Source organism: Micromesistius poutassou (assembly GCF_964030765.1).
Source record: "Micromesistius poutassou genome assembly, chromosome: 14".
Lineage (NCBI taxonomy): Eukaryota > Metazoa > Chordata > Actinopteri > Gadiformes > Gadidae > Micromesistius > Micromesistius poutassou.
Window position 1 is genome coordinate 13,904,855 of NC_140284.1, and position 15,821 is coordinate 13,920,675.

Here is a 15,821-nt window from a genome sequence, read left to right on the forward strand (position 1 = left end):
AAGCACAGCACTCAATTCAAAATGTCAAAATCTATTTTCGTATTTTGACCCTTTTGGACTCCTCCTCATATCCTCCTTCAATATCTCAAACAGCATTTTCGTACTTCTCACACTGATCCCTCTGCAATGCCACATAAGAACGCTGTGACTCCAAAATACGTTCTGCACTGTCTAAAGTTATGTCATGTGTTTTCAAAGTCTCAGTTGTGGCCTTGAACCTGGTTAGTATGCGCTATCCCAAACATTTGTCATAATCACGGTTTCCTATTTATCAAGTTGAGCGTTTGGGCATTTGCGCACACTTGTGGACCAACTCAATTCTGACAGATTGGAGGGGGAGTGATAGTGGTCATCTTGATTTATTTATTAATATTATTATTATTGTTATTTTTGTGAAATTAATATTCATAAATGACTAATGTATGGTATTTCAACAATTTCAAGTGAATAATATTAAAAATTACTATTTTCTTTTAAAGCTTGTTTGATGTGGTGCCCCCCCACTGGTTGTCAATGGTTGGTGCCCCTGGGCACGGGCCCAAGTGCCCTTATGGATAATCCAGCCCTGCATGGGAGTGGTGGGTTTTTCTTCTAAAGGGGCGGGGCTTCATGGAGAACAGACCTATCAAACCTACGGGTCTGAGGAGACGTCATGGAGAACAGAGTCACATTGGGTGTCAGACAGCAAGGCGTTGGGTTGCTGCTGGGCTGAGAGCGGTTCTTTAGAGCAGTGTTTTCAACGGGTGGGTCACACGGGATTGTATTTGGGTCGTGAAATACATTTACCAAGTCACACATCCTCATCCTTCATCCTCTGTCCACATAGAGGTGTAACACCCATAGGCCCTCAGGGTATTACGCACTCACAGCCTTTAGGAACCGGTCTGGCTGTGTAACCAGCTAGCCTGGCATCCGCAAACCAAGCTCGCATACCAAAATGTCTCTGACGCAATTGCAATCATAGCAAAGGAACGGGTGGCGAAGCACTGAGCCACAAATAAATTACAACTTTCTTCTCAACAAAGGTTTTAAGTGTAGTTGTTTGTTCTTTAAAGACCGGGTAAACCAAATTCAGTATTTTTCTTCTTATCATATTAATTAGGCCTTAAATGTGTCCCTCAAAACATGTAAAAAATATTTTTCCCATTCATCATTTCCTTGAGGAGCTAGGCCTCAGAGAATGTTCTGTGTGCAGGTTTAAAATGGGCGGGTCTACATCGAGGACCGCGTTACGTAAAGCGGTCATACTCACATAAACCCGCCCCCTGCTGTCCATTTTCAGCTTTGAGATTGGGAGGGGCTGGACCTCTCCGGTGATGGGCGTGGTTTCCTGGCCTGCAGCGCACACGCCCCCACCGTCCTGAGCCTGGGGTTACTGCTCATTTTTCATCAACTTTGAAGCATAATTTTATATACTTCGCGATTTTTTTAGTCCTTCAAATTTGGCAGGGTGGTTAATAATATATTTTCCTGTGGTATTATAAACTCAAAACCCATAATTATTCTTGGTTTACCCGGTCTTTAAGTAAAATATTAAGTAAGTAAAATTAAGTAAGTAAAATATCTCGCCCGGTCTATTCCATACCAGGCAGAAATCCTTTGTATGGGAGGGAAGCCAGACCTGCACAGCAGATGAAACATGAGCCAGCCAGATCTGTCTGGTTCCCTATCACCAATATGATAGGCATGGCTGTTATATAAAAGGTTGCTATAGTCTAAATTATGTTGGTTGCACTAATAATCTGAAAGAAATTAAACCATTAACTAAACACATTTATTAGATCTAATTCATAAAAAGGCTATTAAGGTTCTACACATCTAAGATGTGTAGACCGATATTGTTTTACTGTTCAAAAAAGTATAGCCCGTTAACTTAGTTCAATGGATTTTTCAATAACAAAGTAAAACATGAAGTTATCAAACAAAGTAAAAAAATGTAATACATACAATAAATAGTCTGTAACACAATAATGACATTATAATGTTAGGGGTGGTGGCAGCATTACAGAATGTACCTGCACTACGCTGTTCTTGCATTGCCTGGAATCAAGTCGCAATGGTTTGTGTAGCGTATCCCACCAAAGATGCTCTGGTCCAACATAGGAGCTGGTTATAAAACACAAAACAACAAGATGTAAGCTACATTATTACGATACAAACCAACATAAGAGCTGGTTGTAAACACTAAACAAGATGTAACCTTATTACCATACAAACCAAGATAAGAGCTGGTTATAAACACTAAACAAGATATAAGCTACCTTATTACCATTCTGTCTCAGAGCATTACCATAGCCAAACTAAATTTAACAAACCGCAAAGAAGAGTAATGTTCAGACTACTTTAAGACACATCACAGTTTTACAACTTAAACTGAACCTGTGTCTCCAGGTCATGGATTGTTATATTGAATATGACAAATATGAGTCTTTCAAAAATGTGCTTTACCGCTTTAGAGTATAGTGGATATTAATGCCGGTTAATGTTAATGTTAAATATAAATAATATGATGAATTTAATATATGAATGAAAGATTATAGTTGGTATTTTAACTGGTTCATATTATTACTGGTTAATATTATGAATATAATTATTAACTATTTTAACTATTTTAACTATTTTTTCTAATTATTTTTTTAATTGTTAATCATTCTTATTTATTCAGTTTTGAGTAATAATGTATTTGTTATTACATTGAGAGGAATTATGTGCTAGTTCTATACATCTTATCTGAATATGCTTGTCCTTATCCATGTCTGTACACAATGCACAATTTCTATAGATGTTTTTGGTCTTTTGCCTGTGTTTATATATAATCATGTATATCTAAACATCTCTATGCCTTATAATGTTTTGGCATCATGAAGTGTAAATATCTCAATGTCTGTCAAAATATGTATGTATATTTCAGTCATTAGTGACCCTTGTGTTGGCGAGTTTCCTAGCTGTCGTAAAATACTGTGAGCTGTTATTTTTTTTATCTTTCACATCAGTGTAATTCAAACCCTTTTGAAACGGTTTGCACAACTTTTAGTAAAAACATTTCAGTGTGTGTCATTACTTCATTATAAAGAATAATAGACACTAAAGGTATGATTATCATTGGAGCTTTTTTCAGATAAAACCTGTGGTTGCTATATGGAAGTACACTTGTTTTTGAGAAATAATAAAGTATTACAAAATAACCAAACGTCCTCCATGCTACAGGGGGCGCTGCGGGGGACGGACCGCTAGAAGCTCCTCTTGATTTCTCTGTCGGGGTACAGGCTGTTGTGCTCTGTGTTTTGAATCCTCTTCTTCACGTCCAGGGCTCTTAACCTTCCTAACTAGTGGACCTCCCGTGTGGTTAACAGGTTGGTAACCAGCTGGTTTCTAGGGCGGCAGCAGAAACATGTTGTGTTAGCATGTTTAGCTCGTAGCTTAGCGCAACTGGCTTTATGAACTTAATGTATTGGGAGTGTTACCCGGTCCCGCTAGGTACATCATGTGTTCGAGTCTCTTCTAGTCCTTTCTGCTGTCAGTAACTCTGTAATATGATTATAGTTCATACGGGCTGAATGTCACTGCACTTCTCAACATGTTAGTTATCACTGCTCTACAGAACTGTACTTAATGTGAAGACATTAAACTACACGCTATGGTAGGATTTATACATAATATACATTAAACTATACTACAATACACTACGGTATGATAGGATGTATACAGAATGTAACAGAGACAGACTTTAATCTGGTTTAGCTTTAAAGAAAGTTGACTTAATCTTTACAGCCAATCAGAGGCTCACATCATGTTCACAGCAAATCAGTTACCAGTAATTAACTGGTAGTGGCTCGTGTTAATAAACATGATGTCGTCAGTACGTTCAGGGGATGCGGTGTCTCCCAGCTGAGCGGTTCTGGTCAGACCCCAGAGTTCACCTTGGCCCAAAGTCAGCTCGCAAAGTCAGCCCTGAGGACTAAGGACTTAATTGATCGCAGGTGCTAATTAACTTAAGTGAGTGTGTGGGGCCACATGGGCTCAGATAGGTAAAAATGGGATTGGGACAGCACTTCACGAGGGAACATGTTACCTTGGAAACGTTTAATGACTTGATGTTGCGGACACTTGCCGGTTGCCGGTTTGGGATTTTTCATTTTAAGTTTGTTGCTTTCCACACGGCCAAGGCACAGGAGACGGCTGCCTCATTGGACATATTTTTCAATATTCACAACTTTCTTAATTATTAATCATTTGTTTGTTGTAATTCCCTTAGGATAAATCTGCACTGATGCAGACTCACGGAAAGGGCTCGGTAAGTGTGGGCTCTAACCCTCACGCCCTTTGTAATTAGACATTGGGACGGCCCTAACTAAAGCCTAACTAATTTCACGAGAATGCGCAGCAAAGTCTGTGAGTCCGGACTTTGGGATTGGGCCATTCTGTTTGTCTCTGTGTACGAGGCCCTCCTTAATGTCCACAGTCTACCTGGAGCCCGCCCTGCACCTTAATGACATGGATCTGAGTTCACGGCCTCTTTGGATGAAAGCTGGAGAACTAAAGCAGTAGAATATTGAAACATGGCCTTCTTCTACCAGGAGATGGACACAACGCTGCTGATTGGCTGGCAAGAGGAGAGGGCGCGGCTTAGACGAGACGTGTCTCGTTTGCAGGATGAGCTGGCAGAGAGCCATGCAGAGAGAGAGGAGCTGACATCACGCACACACGCACTGGACCACCGGGTAACGCACTGGCCCACCACTGATACACACATTAACACCCTGATACACACATTAACACCCTGATACACACATTAGCACCCTGGTACACACATTGCCACTCTGGTACACACATTAACACCCTGGTACACATTAACACCCTGATACATACATTAACACCCTGATACACACATTATTCATCCTGGTACACAAATTAACACCCCGATACACACATTAACACCCTGATACATACATTAACACCCTGTTACACACATTATTCACCCTGTTACACACATTATTCACCCTGGTACACATTATTCACCCTGGTACACACATTATTCACCCTGATACACACATTCACCATGATACACACATTAACACCCTGGTACACACATTAACATCCTGATACACACATTAACACCCTGGTACACACATTATTCACCCTGGTACACACATTATTCACCCTGGTACACATTAACACTGATACACACATTGACACCCTGATACACACATTAACACCCTGGAACACACATTATTCACCCTGGTACACACATTATTCACCCTGGTACACACATTAACACCCTGATACACACATTAACACCCTGGAACACACATTATTCACCCTGGTACACACATTATTCACCCTGGTACACACATTAACACCCTGATACACACATTAACACCCTGATACACACATTAGCACCCTGATACACACATTAACACCCTGGTACATACATTGCCACTCTGGTACACACATTAACACCCTGGTGCACACATTGCCACACTGGTACACACATTAACACCCTGGTACACATTAATTCCTGATACACACATTAACAACCTGATACACACATTATTCACCCTGGTACACACATTAACACCCTGATACACACGTTAACACCCTGATACATACATTAACACCCTGGTACACACATTATTCACCCTGATACACACATTAACACCCTGATACACACATTAGCACCCTGATACACACATTAACACTCTGGTACATACATTGCCACTCTGGTACACACATTGCCACCCTGGTACACACATTAACACCCTGGTGCACAAATTGCCACACTGGTACACACATTAACACCCTGGTACACACATTAACACCCTGGTACACACATTGCCACTCTGGTACACACATTGCCACCCTGGTACACACATTAACACCCTGGTACATACATTTCCACTCTGGTACACACATTGCCACCCTGGTACACACGTTAACACCCTGATACACACATTGCCACTCTGGTACACACATTGCCACCCTGGTACACACATTAACACCCTGATACACACATTAACACCCTGGTACACACATTAACACCCTGATACACACATTAACACCCTGATAAATACATTAACACCCTGGTACACACATTATTCACCCTGGTACACACATTATTCACCCTGATACACACATTATTCACCCTGATACACACATTAACACCCTGATACACACATTAGCACCCTGATACACACATTAACACCCTGGTACATACATTGCCACTCTGGTACACACATTAACACCCTGGTGCACACATTGCCACACTGGTACACACATTAACACCCTGGTACACATTAATTCCTGATACACACATTAACAACCTGATACACACATTAACACCCTGATACATTAAGACCCTGATACACACATTATTCACCCTGATACACACATTATTCACCCTGGTACACACATTATTCACCCTGATACACATTATTCACCCTGATACACACATTAACACCCTGATACACACATTAGCACCCTGATACACACGTACTGCACTGATAAACACATTAACACCCTGGTACACACATTATTCACCCTGGTACACACATTATTCACCCTGATACACACATTATTCACCCTGATACACACATTAACACCCTGATACACACATTAGCACCCTGATACACACATTAACACCCTGATACATACATTAACACCCTGGTACACACATTATTCACCCTGATACACACATTAACACCCTGATACACACATTAGCACCCTGATACACACATTAACACCCTGGTGCACACATTGCCACACTGGTACACACATTAACACCCTGGTACACATTAATTCCTGATACACACATTAACAACCTGATACACACATTATTCACCCTGGTACACACATTAACACCCTGATACACACGTTAACACCCTGATACATACATTAACACCCTGGTACACACATTATTCACCCTGATACACACATTAACACCCTGATACACACATTAGCACCCTGATACACACATTAACACTCTGGTACATACATTGCCACTCTGGTACACACATTGCCACCCTGGTACACACATTAACACCCTGGTGCACAAATTGCCACACTGGTACACACATTAACACCCTGGTACACACATTAACACCCTGGTACACACATTGCCACTCTGGTACACACATTGCCACCCTGGTACACACATTGCCACCCTGGTACACACATTAACACCCTGGTACATACATTTCCACTCTGGTACACACATTGCCACCCTGGTACACACGTTAACACCCTGATACACACATTGCCACTCTGGTACACACATTGCCACCCTGGTACAAACATTAACACCCTGATACACACATTAACACCCTGGTATACACATTGCCACACTGGTACACACATTAACACCCTGATACATACATTAACACCCTGATACACACATTGACACCCTGATATACACATTAACACCCTGATACACACAAACACCCTGGTATACACATTGCCACACTGGTACACACATTAACACACTGGTACACACATTGCCACCCTGGTACACACATTAACATCCTGATACACACATTAACACCCTGATACACACATTATTCACCCTGATGCACACATTATTCACCCTGGTACACACATTAACACCCTGATACATTAAGACCCTGATACACACATTATTCACCCTGATACACACATTATTCACCCTGGTACACACATTATTCACCCTGATACACATTATTCACCCTGATACACACATTAACACCCTGATACACACATTAGCACCCTGATACACACGTACTGCACTGATAAACACATTAACACCCTGATTCACATATCACCGCACTGATACACACATTAGCTCCTTTCACACATACACGTCAAAGTCATACAAGTCCTGCTCTTCTACTGCTATTCTCCTGACGGGCCGTATATGTGAAAGACATATCCTGACATTGATATCCTGAAAACATCCTGAAAAAATACTACCCCTGACTAGTTTAGCCGGCGGAATTGTTAATTACCTTATATGTAAATGAGGAGTAGAAAGTTGGCACTGAATGAATGTTGGCACTGCTTTATAGAGTCATTCGTGGTGAACGCTAAATTATAGGGAGGTCTTATCATAACCCTAAAAGTACACATCATACAATAAATTACAATACATGAGTTCACAGCTGAACATGTATATAGAAAATGTTTTTTTATTGTTTACAGTTAGCTGAACATTATAGGGTCCCGTCCTTCCACTCCCTGTTTTCTCAGTTAAACACAGAAATCAACTACATTTGTCCCAGTGTTTGTTAGATGTGAAATTAAGCAAAAAAATATGCTCTCTTTCTCTGGTAACGCAGTCGTTTGAGACGCCTTTCTTGTTCGTCGTTTCTTCTATTTGTCTTTAACTCATGCTCCAATCTTTCATTGATCGATGCGGATGTTGTGGATTCAACGGAATATATGATGCATCGCTGCAGCAACATTTAAGATGATCGCGATGAGTTTTGCCCGTTCTGCCTCCGCTCTGTCTGCGAAAAAACAAAACAAATCAAACTAGAGTGACAACGGCCGTCCTTATCCCGCCTCTTGTGAACCTCGACCCTACGTCATATCCCGCCCCTTGCAAGCCCGCCCCCTTAAACCCCCGTTGATTCTACTGATGTCTGAGCGACACCGATCTCCGCATATCGGGCATCAAGTGTGAATAAGTGTGAATGACCCTCATGGTCGAACCTCCTGATATACAAATGCGGAGAAAAGACATGTGTGAAAACGGCTCTTAACACACTGATACACACATCTACACCCTAGTACACACATTAACACACTGTACCACAGGGCTCATGCTGATATATTTCGCATCTCTCTCTCTGTATCTCTCTTCCAGTTGGCGAGCTGCTTCGACCCGTCTCTCTCTCTGCGTGGGTCAGGTGAGGAGAAGGATTGGAGGAGAAGAGTGCGAGAGGGGAGGGAGAGAGAGGCACGACAGGCCCTGCTCATCCACAAGCTCCAGAACAAGGTTGTTCGCCATAGCATCGGGTTAGCCTAGCATAGGGCCACGCCTCCAGGATGTAGTAACCATGGCAACCTGCTTGTTTGTCATGTGGCGGCGGTGCTTCTGTGTGTAGTGTGTTACTTAAGTTGTGTTTGTAGGTGGTGGAGTTCCGAGAGCGATGCCAGGAAGTGGAACAGCGTCTCCAGGGAGAGGAGAGGGAGCTGGGCCACCGAGAGGTCAGAGGTCATCCTATATAGAGGAATCTGTATTTTTAAAACATTGTATTTGCTATGTAGTATTGTGTTGGTATGTTTTCATGTGTGTTATCTATTGGAGAATGTTGGTAGTATTAGTAATGCATTCAGAATGTGTATTATGTCAATGTAGTCTCAGAAATCAGACTTAAGATTCAACATAAAGTCTGATGGCAGATGAGCACGGGCCATGACACTGCTCTCTTCCTATTGGTCTTGACCGCCCAGTAGCTGGAGGATCTGTATGCACGTTACACGCCAAACACAACTCGGCCAGCACTACTGAACTGGAATAAAGTGTCTAAGAGTTTCACATCAACCCTGTCTAGACCGGCCACTGTGGAACACAGAGGTTCTGCTGCAGCCTAGCAGGACTGCTGGATCCCAGATATGTGTTAATGTGTGTCATGTGATTAGTAATGTGTTCCTGTATGGTGGTGTTAATGTGTGTCATGTGATTAGTAATGTGTTCCTGTATGGTGGTGTTAATGTGTGTCATGTGATTAGTAATGTGTTCCTGTATGGTGGTCCATGTTAGCGGAGGCTGCTGGACGCTCAAAGCGACTCCCTGGAGAGCGCCCTCTTCAGGCTAGAGGAGCAGCAGCAGAGGTAGCACTTCATATGCTTTATGACATATCACATGATTAATACCTTAATACATACGTATACTGGGGGGACATATCACATGATTAATACCTTAATACATATGTATACTGGGGTGACATATCACATGATTAATACCTTAATACATATGTATACTGGGGTGACATATCACATGATTAATACCTTAATACATACGTATACTGGGGTGACATATCACATGATTAATACCTTAATACATACGTATACTGGGGTGACATCACATGATTAATACCTTAATACATATGTATACTGGGGTGACATATCACATGATTAATACCTTAATACATACGTATACTGGGGTGACATATCACATGATTAATACTGTATGTATGTATTTTTATTTGTGTGTGTGTGTGTGTGTGTGTGTGTGTGTGTGTGTGTGTGTAGATCTATTGGACTGGCTGAGGGAAATTCACTTCTCACACAGCAGCTCAGCCAATCAGAGCAGACTAACCTTGCCTTGAGGGAGGATCTCCATAAACTGACTGCTGATTGGACCAGAGCTGTCGAGGAGGCAGAGCTCAAAGAAGTGAATTGGCAGAAAGAGAAAGAGGTATGTCTGAAGTGTTAAAGGCACCGTATGCTCGTTTTGAGTGTTTTCCATTTTCTGAAGCTCCCAATTGTTTTAATTTCAAAAGGCGTTCCTATTGGTTCTCAGTGCATCCCTGGCCGAGCACTTAAAGACCATCCCACCTCGCTCAACCAACATGCACACAAGATGGCTGACAATGAATGACAGAATGCAGGAATGAACCCTGAATAGTGGTTTTGATATCCTGCATCATAGATTAACATCGTCCTAAACCTGTCAAGCATGCTTCATGTATCTTTTCAGCATATCATGTATCTCTTCCTCCATTCAGTAAACTCTGAACCTAGTGGTTTAGTATCTAAGTGTCATACTACATAAATTTGAGCTGCAACAGCCAGCTCGTCTGGAGCAGTTAGGTTCAGGTGTCTTGCTCAGGGACACCTCGGCAGGAGGATCTGGGAATCAAACTAGCTACCTTCCAGTTGCCAGTCCCCCCCCAGTCCCTCATTGGAAGGAATACGTTTTATCTTGCATCCTGCACAGAATCGGACCAGCCCAATCAGTCAGACCAATCCTAGTTAGCAGATGAGAAGTGTCCCTGAGAGAACAGCTTGTCCTTGAAAGACTGCTTGGTAGTCTTGAAAGAGTGCTCGGTAGTCTTTCAAGACTAGTGTCTTGAAAGTGAAAGATTACCCGGTAGTCTTGGAAGACTGCTCTGTAGTCTTGAAAGGGAAAGACTACTAGTCTTTCAAGACTAATTGCTAGTCTTTAAAGTCTGTAGTCTTGAAAGGCTACTCTGTAGTTTTGGAATTGAAAGACTTCTCAGTAGTCTTGAAAGACCACTCCATAGTCTTGAAAGTGAAAGACTAAAGTACTCGGTAGTCTTGAAAGACTACTCTGTAGTCTGGAAAGTGAAAGACTACTCGGCAGTCTTGAAGGTGAAAGACTACTCTGTAGTCTGGAAAGTACTCGGTATTCTTGAAAACCGTGATGGACCATTTGGAATGCCATTTCAGTGACTTGCTAATATAAATGCATTAAAAAAAAAATGCATATCTTTTACATCCATCTCATTCTGTGAAGGCCTAGTACTGATTGTGTGTGTGCGTGTGTGCTTAATGTAGGGTCTAATAGGTCATGTGACTAAGGAACAGGGGCGTCTGATGTGTTTATGGAGATCCGTCATCACACTGAGAAGAGACTGTCTGTCCTTAAAGATCGCCACAGACAGGTAGTCTGTCTCTCTGCATGTTTGTCGGTCTGTCTGCCAGTTTTGCCGCTTTTCCACCGCCAGTACCTACTCGACTCGACTCGACTCGACTCGCCACGCCTTATTTGCGTTTCCATTGGCAAAAAAAGTACCTGGTACCTAGTACCGGGTACTTTTTTTTAGTACTACCTCCGTCGAGGTTCCATGCCAGCGGAGTAGGTACTTTTGTGTGACGTAAACAGGCTGCTGGTAACTGATTGGCCAGTGGCTGTAAATGGGAATATTCACTCAAGTTAAGTTGTGTCCGGCGTGGTTGGAGTCCACGAACCCGCTCCCGAGGGGGACACTGATCAGCGTTTCGCCGTGTGTGTCGCTCCTTTCCCGGGGCTAGAGTTAGGCTGCGCGTCGTTATGTGTGTCGGGCGTGGTTGTGTGTGTCCGGCGTGGCTGGAGTCCACGGACCGGCGTTTCGCTGTTTAGTTTCAGTGTCGTTCCTTTCCTAGGGCTCGAGTTTCGCCTCTATCAACGTTACCGTATGACAACAATAGACGCGCAGTCATTGCGCTTTTTATTTTATTTTATTTCCCATCATAACCTTTCCCGGGAATCAGGAAATAGTCTTGATCAGATTCAGATTTCCCGGGAATCGCGTCTCCCGTGATTAAAACCTAATGACGACCCGCCCATGGTGGAGAGGTTCTTTTCTACGACCCGCCCACATTGAAGAGGTACTTTTTTAGATGGAAACGCAACCAAACCGAGTTGAGTCGAGGCGAGTCGAGTCGAGTCGAGTTGGTACTGGCGGTGGAAAAGCGGCATAAGTCTGTATCTCTGCCAGCTGTCAGTATCTCTGTCTCTGCCTGCCTGTGTGTTTGATTGCGTGCCTGTCTGTCTACCTGTCTTGTATATTAAAGGATGCTGATTCAGAAATGTAACTGTGTTGGATGTGTTGAGTTGGTCTAGATTGTTAACAGTAACTCGTTACAGATCTTTTTGAATGACATTACTGCTGTGTTCTCTCCTTAGGGACCTTTGGGAGTTGCGGTCTGGGTTCTCCTCCCTCTCCTCCTCACTCCTAACCTGCTGTGACTCCTTCACCTCTGTCTCCCTTCCTCCTGCACCCCCTCTTCATTCCACCCTGGGGCCCTGTCACTTGGAGGAGCTGCTGGGGAGAGAGGAGGAGAAAGAGGAGAAGGAGAGAGAGTTGTCAGAGCTGAAAGGAAGGTGAGATAGACCTTGATGCTGCTTTACTTTATAGTCCAGAAGGGTGACTATTCTAGTTTGTAGTTCAGAAGGGTGACTGGTCTAGTTTGTAGTCCAGAAGGGTGACTGGTCTAATATCTTAATATATGGTATAACGTTCCTAGGGTTTGTATTCTGTTCAATAACGAACACCTCTGCCTTTAGCAGTCCAACATCCATGTGCTACAAATCCAACATATAATAACAATGGTCAAACACAACTATTCACCAGTAGTGTATCCTTGATAACTCAGAACCAATATGCTCAAAGAATATAAAAAATCTGAATATTCTAGTTTCAGTCGATTTGGTCGATAACACACCAATGAGGTCATAGATGGAGGCCACTGGTATTGACTCATTGCTGGTGGCTGGTATAAGCAGACTAAACCAGTGATGGGACATCATGTACCGGGAGGTGGGGAGCCTCATAGACATTATAAAGAGTAGACGCCGCATCGACCGCTACTGTCAACTGGCGCTGACGAGCCGTGGGGCCGCCATCTTGGACCGGTCGACCGCTCCACTCAGTGTAATCTGTTCGGTGCTATGAACTGTCAGCGCTTTTAATTCATCAAACCTCACTGAATACCAAACGCGGGTTGTTTTTCTGAAAAGGTCATACATGTAGCTATGATACAGGACACATGGTTCAGCGTGTTTTAATATTTCGTGGGCTTAACAGTAATAGAATATTCTGATATGATATGTCATATGATATATAAAAGACATTTCCAGTCCAACTGGACTGGTCTGGTCACCCTATGATATGTGATGTAGGTTATGATAGGTATTTTGCAAATCACACACTATAAATATGATAGAGAAGCAGAAACAGGGGCAGTAAATTAAGCTATTTTAATACGTTGAAGAAACAATTTATATATATATATAAGCACATAAATGACCTTAATGACCCGAGGAATTTCTGGAAAGCTATAAAATCACTTTCTGTGAGCAAATATTCTAATGTTTTACCAGCTTTTATTATGAAGGATTCTGTTGCTGTCGTGTCTCCTCCTGAAAAGTAATCCCCCAGGCCCTGTTTGCGATGGTCCGCCGATTTGAGCAGTAATATGCTGCAGTGCTCTGGAATCTTGTGTCTTCTGCTGCTACACAACAAGAGTATGACCAGTCCAAGATGGCGGCCGCATTTCTTGCGTCCAAGCAGCCAATGCGGTGTCTACTCTTTATAATGTCTATGAGGAGCCTCCTCTGCTCTACAGTCTTCTGTTACTTCCCAGTAGGACGCCATGTTCCATGTCTTCTGTGTCCATGAGCTGAAGAAGGAGTCAGCCGTGCTTTTCTGTCCTCTAGTGGCCATCTGTGAAATCACACACAGAGACAGATAGATAGATTTATAGATATATAGCCATGACCGGGGTGCAAAGTCCAATCTGTCCAGTCCATCGTTGACAAATAGTGGAATCATGGAAGATATATTTTTAATATATGCAGCTCATCAGTGCCTTATTTATTGTTACTTCTGAGAGTTTTAAACCCTTGAGAAGAATCAACTGGCTGATCAGGGTTCAGCTGTCTGAGGGCCGGCCTCCTCATACAACAATGAGCCATCACCAAAGAACGAACTCTGGTAGATGTTTCTCCCTGCCACGCTGCATCGTTCTGGACTAACCAGTTAGATAGAAGGGGCTCTACTAATCACTTAATAAAGTCATTGATAGAGCCAGTGTCACTACACAAAGGGCTAACTCACTCATCTTTATCTGCTTACCCGTGGTCGGGTCACGGGGGCAGCAGCTCCAGCAGGGGCCCCAGACTTCCCTTTCCCAGGCCACATTGACCAGCTCTGACGGGGGATCCTGAGGCGTTCCCAGGCCAGTGTTGAGATAGAATCTCTCCACCGAGTCCTGGGTCTTCCCCCGAGGCCGCTGGATGTTCCTGGAACACCTCCCTAGGGAGGCATTCATCCTTTACCAGATCCTTTGCCACCTCAACTGAGGTGGTTAAAGGGGTTTGTTGTTACAGTCTGAGGATGGGGGAGCCCAAACGCACGACACAGACCAGAGTTGTAACAGTACAAATGTTTAATTGCTGGGAATGAGCAAAGGCTGGTTGATGCAGCAGGCCAGCCAGGGTGGTGTTGGAGCCAGGAAGGCAGCGTGGAGGAACCTCTGCTCCTGCCTGGACAGGAGCAGAGGGTTAGAACCTGATGAACACGGATACAAGAACAAGGAGACATAGGAACCAGGAACGCTACTAACGGAGGGAGACTGTTTGACGATCTGGCGATGAATGGTTGGTAAGCCAGGGTTGATAATGATGATCCTCAGGTGTCTATGGTTGAGTAGGAGAAAGGAGGAGTCCAGAGAAGCTGGGGTCGGCGCCGTAGACGCCGTAACACATCTAACAAACAATAAGGACATTTATTAAAGCAAAACATCATGACACACTATCTATGATAGTGTGTCTACTACTATAGTGTGTCACACTATCTATGATAGTGTGTGGCTAATCTAGCCAGTAAACAATGTAAACAGTGTACGTTTGAGGTAAACAGTACTAACCAGCACCAACCAGTACCAACCAGCACTAATGAGTGGCTCAACACAACCACGGTTCAATTAAAACCCATCAAATGTTTACCTGGAAAAGTCTCTTCAGGTATTCGTTCTTCTACTCTCTCTGGCTCTTACTCTCTGTCTGTCTGTCTTTCTGTCACTCAGGGTGACAGAGCTGTCTCTCTTAGTGCAGTCTTTGGAGAGAGAGAGGGAGCGATGGTTGGAGGAGAGGAGAGTGGAGGATAAGGAGAGGAGAGTGGAGGAGGAGAAGGAGGAGGAGAGGAGGAGTGAGTTGGAGAGGAGCTACCAGTCTCTGAGCCAGGCTGTCCTCACCCTGGTGAGCTTCACTCCAGACCGTATGAACACATGATCAGCTTTCAGCAAAGCAACGGACGTTAGGTTTGGTGTTGTCCGGTTGCACTGACCTTGTTATTTAGACTTCCTACTTCCTGTTTCCGTGATTGGAATGTGTACTC

The 15,821-nt window shown here is 43.3% G+C and overlaps 1 protein-coding gene across 4 annotated transcripts in view; it reads left to right on the top strand.

Moving 5' to 3' along the window:
• Positions 1-3,269: 3,269 nt before the first annotated feature.
• Positions 3,270-15,821, top strand: part of LOC311358488 (uncharacterized protein) — a 34,950-nt gene continuing 22,398 nt past the window's right edge. For all 4 annotated transcript variants that reach the window (XM_084478530.1, XM_084478531.1, XM_084478532.1 and 1 more), the window contains exons 1-9: positions 3,270-3,353; positions 4,578-4,721; positions 8,837-8,968; positions 9,103-9,180; positions 9,737-9,807; positions 10,228-10,393; positions 11,497-11,603; positions 12,608-12,805; positions 15,511-15,682. In XM_084478530.1, the coding sequence (XP_084334656.1) occupies positions 4,581-4,721; positions 8,837-8,968; positions 9,103-9,180; positions 9,737-9,807; positions 10,228-10,393; positions 11,497-11,603; positions 12,608-12,805; positions 15,511-15,682 (1,065 nt within the window). In that variant the 5' untranslated portion in view covers positions 3,270-3,353; positions 4,578-4,580. The remainder of the gene's footprint in view (positions 3,354-4,577; positions 4,722-8,836; positions 8,969-9,102; positions 9,181-9,736; positions 9,808-10,227; positions 10,394-11,496; positions 11,604-12,607; positions 12,806-15,510; positions 15,683-15,821) is intronic.